Below are 7,113 nucleotides of genomic sequence, written 5' to 3' on the forward strand. Positions count from 1 at the left end.
TAATAATTACATTTCTAATCCATCAGTTTTATGTAGCTACCTCTAACTCTCCTCTTAATTTCAGTCAATAGTGTGTTTCTCTTTCCCTCTGTAAAGGTCTTCATTTATTTACAAACCATTGATCAGATCAGGGAGATGATTGAATTTCTGTCCATTTATTGGATCAGCCTCAAAAATGTCGTAGACTAAAACAGCAAGTGCGATTTAATTTATGTACTCGATGTATGGACGCTACATGGACTCCCACTAAACCTAGTGTACTTCCACCAAGATGAAAGATGCTGTATTGTTATACTGTCTTTACTGTTATTGTTATTATAACGTGTTTTTTATTGGTTTAATCTTCCCGTCCCTTAACTCATATTCCAGCTGTTTTTTGTTTTTTTTTGCCTATGCACAGGAAGCTCCATGCTCATGACATCAAAAGCATTTTTCCATGTTAGTGTTTTATTTCTCTGTTGACCTTCTCCCCCCTGTGTTTATTTGTTATTCCAGGAACCCCTGTGAATCGTATTCCCATCATGGCCAAACAGGTCCTGGATCTGTACATGCTCTACAGGCTGGTGACGGAGAAAGGCGGCCTAGTGGAGGTCATCAACAAGAAACTGTGGAGAGAGATCACCAAGGGACTCAACCTGCCTACCTCAATCACCAGTGCAGCCTTCACACTTCGCACACAGTCAGTACACACACACACACACAATGTTATTTCATCTCCAGTAGTTTTTCCATGTTTTGGTTTGGTTTGTTTGGACTCACACTATTAAAACGTACGTAGTATTGGACAGAAACATCAACGCAAATGATTTGAGTATCGATAGGTTTGGGTAGGTACAAGTGTCACATCTATTATCCTGTTGCGCTGCCCTACATTTCAAGCATGAGGAGCTTCTGAGATCAGATATCAACAACTATTTTGTTTTACCAACCCTTTTGTCTGAGGTCATTTCCTGTGGCAGGTTCAGATTACTGTACATTTCCATTCCTGATCGGTAGGACCAGATATTGTATCTTGGGAGCGAGATTTGAAATTCCATTTTTCTTTTGTCATTATTCAGTATTTCCTTTTGCCACAAGTTATTGTCCACTGCTCCGTTTCCTGTATGATTAATGAACAAAGGGTCACTCAAAACCTAAGCCGCAGAGACTGAAAGGTAAATGTCCGTGACAATGAAACTCAAGGCCCTACAATTGTAATACAGACATCATGTCATCTCCTACCACAAACAGCTGTTTTCCTGACAAAGCTACTATAGAGCTACTAAATGAGCTGTATTCTATATATATGCAAATGTCAGGAACTGATTAGAAATGTTCAGTCACTGGCACGACAATAACGTCAGCGACATCTGAGTGATGTAGACTTTTTTAGTTAAATACATTGTGTTGTGTTCTTCACAGATACATGAAGTACCTGTACCCATATGAATGTGATAAGAGGGGTTTGAGCAACCCCAACGAGCTCCAGGCAGCCATCGACAGCAACCGCCGGGAGGGCCGACGACAGAGCTTCGGCAGCTCCCTCTTCACCTACTCGCCCAACGGGACGCCCACCATGCTGTCCTCACCAAAGCTCCCCTCGTCCAGCATAGGCCTGACGGTGGGCACCAACGGGGCCTGTTTGACCCCCATCCAGAAGATCAAGAAAGGTGACATTTGTTTTCTGTCATATTAGCCAGGAGGGAACGTTGTTTACATCTTGCAAAAATACTTTATTTACTTTTACATGAATACAAGAAAACAGAGCAGGATAATACAAGGCACATTCATTTCAAATAATATTATAATGAAGTCGAAGAAAAAATTATAAATGGGACATTTTACAAATCATATATATATATATATATATATATATATATATATATATATATACATACAGTATATACTATATATATGAATTGTAAAATGTCCCATGGGAGAGTATGTTCTTTATACAAAGTCTTCGTTGAAGATCTTTGATCATGTGTTTTGCGACTGTGTTGCTGTCAATGAAAATTTGTTTAATGGTGCATCTGGTTATCCAAAGTTTGTAAGTTCTTATTGCAATGACCAGTTGCAAAAGTTCTTTATGTTTCGGTGGTATATCTTTTGAGATGAGTCCATATGTAACAGAGTTGTAGTTGATATTCAAAGCAGAAGTAAGCGATCCGGTCGTTTTGGCTAACTTCTTGTCAGCCGATGGAGTTAGCAGTCCCCGCCCTCGTCCCTACGTCACCACATTCACGCGCATCCCTTGGCTGCACACACAGAGAGGACCGCCCCTTTATGCCGTTCTCTCTCCTCATTGGATAAAGGTTGTAGGATACAAGGAAAGTTTTCTCCTCGGCTTACAGCAGAGCAGAGTGACTGACAGACCCGTGTTTCGGACCAAACACTCTATATAAGTGATTGCTGTCGGAAGATACAACTATTTAAGACTTATATTAACACAAACATTCTGCTTACTTCTGCTTTAAGCCTGCCTTGATAACACATGACACTCATCAGCCTTCTCTCCTTCTCTGTGCTGTTCGACTTGAAGAAGAGGGAGGCCAACCGCTGCCAGGAGTCGGTATGGCCCGTTTATCAGCCGGAGCCTTGGCAGGTCACTCTGTGGCTGCTGTGCAGGCAGCAGCAGCGCAGGCGGCGATGGCGGCTCAGGTGGCCGCTCTGGAGCAGCTGAGGGACAAACTGGAGGCCGGTGAGCCCCCGGAGAAAAAGATGGCCCTGCCGGCCGAGGAACACCACAGACTGCTACAGAGAGCGCTGCAACACAACCTGCTGGCCATGACGGCCCAGATACCCATGAACATCCGCATCAACAACCAAGGTACTGAACACACTGGAAAGTCGTTTCTCCTTTTTTTTGACAGTAAAGTTGAGAGAGACAGGAAATGGGGAGGCAGAGAGAGGGGGAATTACATGCAGAAAAGGGCCGCCCGATGCGGGATTCGAAGCGGGGCCGACTGCAGCGAGGACTGTAGCCTCTGCTCTACCCACCGTGCCACACGACGCCCCAACACTGGAAAGTTTCTGATCTAATCGGCTCACTTGAGGGAAAACAAAACAACCAGTCATATGTGATTTTCAAGTTTTTATCTCAGATGGAGTTCGGGCCCCTCTGTGGGTTCAGAATATGCCCACTATCTAATCAAGACAAGCTTTTTCCACCTGCCAAGTTTCAAAACTTCTATGTCAAATTAAAGAGTATTTATATTTTTGATAACACTTGAAAACCAAACCGCCATGTCTTGATCTGAATAGATTTCTAAGTATATGTTTTCTCTGGCAACAGCACAAAGGAACAGGGTCATTTAGTTCAACGGATGTCCGTGATATGCGTAACGTCCATGTGAAAATGAAACAGTAACCCCTAGTAATGAAGGACATTGCCTAAAGACATCATGCACATGCTTGACACAAGAGGTCATAGGGGCCTGCTGACTTTAAGTATGATAAACAGCACAAAGTATATTCTGTTTCCAAAGGTTGATAAAAAAAAATCTGCATGGAGTTTAAGATTATTTCCAACTAGCTCAGTTTCTGTCCTGTCGTTTGCTTTATATCCAACTTGTGTTTTTCCACTGTCATTAAGGATCGTGATAAGCTGAGAAGAGACAGAAGTTATCATCAGTTACTTGTGCATTACATCTGCTGTGGGTTTCACAGTAGAATTTACAATGAGCTGAATTTCACACATTGTCGCTCCCACAGGCAGTTAGTGTCTCAAGACTTTCTTGTAATCTTAGCACAAACCACAACAGCCAGCAGTGAGGAAGTAACCTATAGCGTGCCTATACCTTGACCTGTTTAGCTTAAGGAGGCACCATGCACACACACACAGTCATACAGAACGTACGTGTTTCTGCCGGGATTCCCCTCTGCAGGTACGCACTTTGATCTTATAGTACAGCTTTTCTGGGTTACTGTCTATCTGATTGTACACACAAACTGTTTCTCAGTACTGATAATACAGGTGACTTCAGAGAAATGGTTAACTGGACATTTTTTTTTGCTATTCACTCACAAAGTTGCTTATTTTGAATACATAAATTAGTGGGTAAGTGTTAGTGTAAGAGATACCTTGCACAGTCTTCATGTTAAATACAACTGAAGTGTGAGTTAAAGGTTTTGTTGTCTCTCTTACAGATGGCAGGCAGGACTCAGCCCTGAACCTCACCACCAACGGCACAAACAGCATCAGCATGTCAGTGGAGCTCAACGGAGTCGTGTACACTGGTGAGTGTCGCTGTAATGTAACATGATGAAACTCTTTCCTCAGAGTGGGTGGGTCGGTGGGTGGGGTTGTGTAACATCTGCTTAGGGACTATAGAAGAATAAAAGCCTCTTAACTCTGCCATATTTATTACACCTTCTTAAGTCAGGTGCAGTTATATTCCAGTGTAGTCTTAGTGTGACAGTGAGCGGTAAATTATACTTGTTATGTGACTGCCTGTGTCTTCTAGAGGAAGTACTTTCACCATGCCAAACCACAGCTTTTCCTTTTTTACACTGTGTTTAAGTAAGGGCTAAATTGATAAGATACAGCGTGATAAGTCCATGCTAAGTGAGGCTACCTGCAGTTTCTTGTCAGTGAACGTGTTTCAGAAAACCACTAAACAGTTCCTTTCGTTTTCATTTTTAAATACAGGAATACTTTTCCGCTTCGCAAGTGAAGTTTATGTTTCTCGTGTCTTTTTTCCTGTCTTAGGCGTTCTTTTCGCTCAGGCAGCAGCGGGGTCGGCCTCATCCGGTGTGTCTGGATTGTCCATCTCCAACTCAGCGGTCAGCAGTCGCGCCGCCCCTCAGCAGCCGGAGAACACACCTACCTCAACCTCAACCTCCAGCAACCCGTTGTCTTAACAAACCCCCCAGCCTTCCCCCCTCCCCCTTTATTTTTTTATTTTCTATTTTTCAAATTACCACGCTAAGTAAAGCCAAAAATCAACCTCATTTTCTACATCACCTATGCCAAAAAGAGAAGAACCATAAACCGTACAGGAATACACAAACTGAAACTCGGATCACTTGAAGTACACTATCTCAGGTTTTCTCTCACAAACTCACCTCTTTTGTTCTTCATAGCCAAAATAATTATGAAAAATATCACAACTGAGAGCCAGTATATGCTAAACAAATATGTATGCACAACCTGTGAATTATTTATTTCTGCATAAATGTACAGATTATCAGAGAACAAAAGAGTTGGTAATAACTAGGAAGGGCAATGCACTGTTTACACACACACACACACACACACACACACACACACACACACACACACAAACACGGCTACTGACTGACAGCAATGTTTTATCCTCTAGGAGAGATTTTTTTTTTATTGTATTTTAACTTTTCAGTGTCATTATTATCATTATTGTTATTCTCTATTGTGTTTATCATTTAAATCTTTAACAATCCTCTCACTGCAGGAAAAAAAATCTATATATTTAGAATTCTATAAAAAAAAAAAGAAATATGAATATCATCTATTTTTAATCAGAAAAGCTTTAAAAGGTATATGTTGTTTCTTCAGGGCATATAACCATGTACCGTTGTGACCTCATTTTGTGTAAAACCTTATAACCTTATTCACATGGCAGCCAGTTTGGATCTCTATGTGGAAGAGCGAGTCTGGTGCAGCTCTGCACTCCCGTTGTGTACCGAGATACACATCATATCTACGCCACAGATTTTCCAGTGAAATGGCTGGACCTCACGAATCTGCAAGGATATTGGTCGACCTTTTACTATATTTGGTCCACGGCCACTTGAGTTTAGGTAGTAGCTGGTCAAAATGCTACGTAGCTGACATCCCTGCTGAATTCATGCAGTTGCTGTGGTTGCTCTTCCTGAAACAGCTGGCTATTTACAGAAAAAACCCCTCACCTGTTAGTTGACATAAGGCCAGTTCAGTACATATCTATGGCAATCATTCAGGTGTATCGTCAAGCTTAGTGTTCAAAATGGTTGTATCTACGAGTAAGGTCAGTTGTGCAGGTGGGCGAATGAACTAAAGCCTCTGGCTGCACCTCAACACGCTGGACTTTGGGAGCCTCAGCGGCATCCACATGACTGTTCCTCTTGCTGTTCAGGCTTCAGAGTTTCTGTGAATAAGACGTTTTTTCGTTGTTCTCAGGTGTCCGTCTGCTCATCATTTTGTACAATATCCCCAGTCTTCTTATTACATTTGACAGAGCAATGCTTTTCAGCGTCTTTCTCTGCAGAAAGATCAGTTTATATCTTTTTTTTTATGACTTGGCCTTCTAGTGGAGTGATTGTCTTAAGTCAGATGCATGCATGTATTCATAGATTTAAAAAAAAAGCCCTTCAGGAAACAGGAGAAGTCTTTCCTGTCCCAAATTTACAAGAATGGAGCGTCCGCTAAATCTCTCTAGTCATGGTGACACTCACATGGACAATCAGGTGTCAGGAGATGCAATTATTTCAGCTCATATCTGACGTTTTGTTGCTGTTGTTGTTCCTTTTTTTTTTCTTGTATCATAGATTACAGATGCTTTTGTTGTTTTTTTTGTTTTTTTTTGTTTGTTTCAGCTTTGTGTTTTTGCATGACTTCTGATCCAAGTGCTTCTTATTCTGTGCTGTGACGAGGACGGGGTCCTCTCGAGAGTTGCTCGCCATCTATCACGGATAAAACAAGAGAATGTGTTGTGATCCTGTTTTTTTTTAGATGTTGCTTAATTGGGGCTTTTGGTATTGTCAGATCAGAGGCATTCGTAGCTGCGGCTGAGCGCTTTGCTTTGTGTCTTAGTGTTTTTGCACACTTCACTCACTGCAGTTGGATTTATAACAGGTTAAATCTGCCACAGCGGAGACGCCATGTTACCTCATAAGCAGTTGTGTCTCTGCATTTTGTAGAAGATCAATCATTCAGCTTTTTGAACTTTAACCTATGTTACCTCTCTGGACTGTTGGCTGTTAAAGATTGTTACTCAACTCCCCCCCAACGACCCCGCCCCTACACAAAGCAGCCTCATTCCTACTGACGTTAGGAAGTAAATCAGGCTTTGTATGTGGGTTTTGTTCTGAGGCCTTAACACAGCATGAGATGACCAGAGAGCGAGCAGTACCTCCGTCTAATCAGTTTTTACTGTTCCAGTCAAATATCACCAG

At 42.0% G+C, this 7,113-nt stretch overlaps 1 protein-coding gene across 2 annotated transcripts in view; it reads left to right on the forward strand.

Annotated features, from left to right (window-relative positions):
• arid3a (AT-rich interactive domain 3A) overlaps positions 1-5,083 on the forward strand; it is a 40,593-nt gene extending 35,510 nt beyond the window's left edge. For both annotated transcript variants that reach the window (XM_085774691.1, XM_085774692.1), the window contains exons 5-9: positions 496-679; positions 1,402-1,649; positions 2,522-2,809; positions 4,129-4,218; positions 4,691-5,083. In XM_085774691.1, the coding sequence (XP_085630817.1) occupies positions 496-679; positions 1,402-1,649; positions 2,522-2,809; positions 4,129-4,218; positions 4,691-4,842 (962 nt within the window). In that variant the 3' untranslated portion in view covers positions 4,843-5,083. The remainder of the gene's footprint in view (positions 1-495; positions 680-1,401; positions 1,650-2,521; positions 2,810-4,128; positions 4,219-4,690) is intronic.
• Positions 5,084-7,113: the final 2,030 nt, after the last annotated feature.

Source organism: Trachurus japonicus, chromosome 4, assembly GCF_045865225.1.
Source record: "Trachurus japonicus isolate A0001 chromosome 4, Traja_1.0".
Taxonomy (NCBI): Eukaryota; Metazoa; Chordata; class Actinopteri; order Carangiformes; family Carangidae; genus Trachurus; species Trachurus japonicus.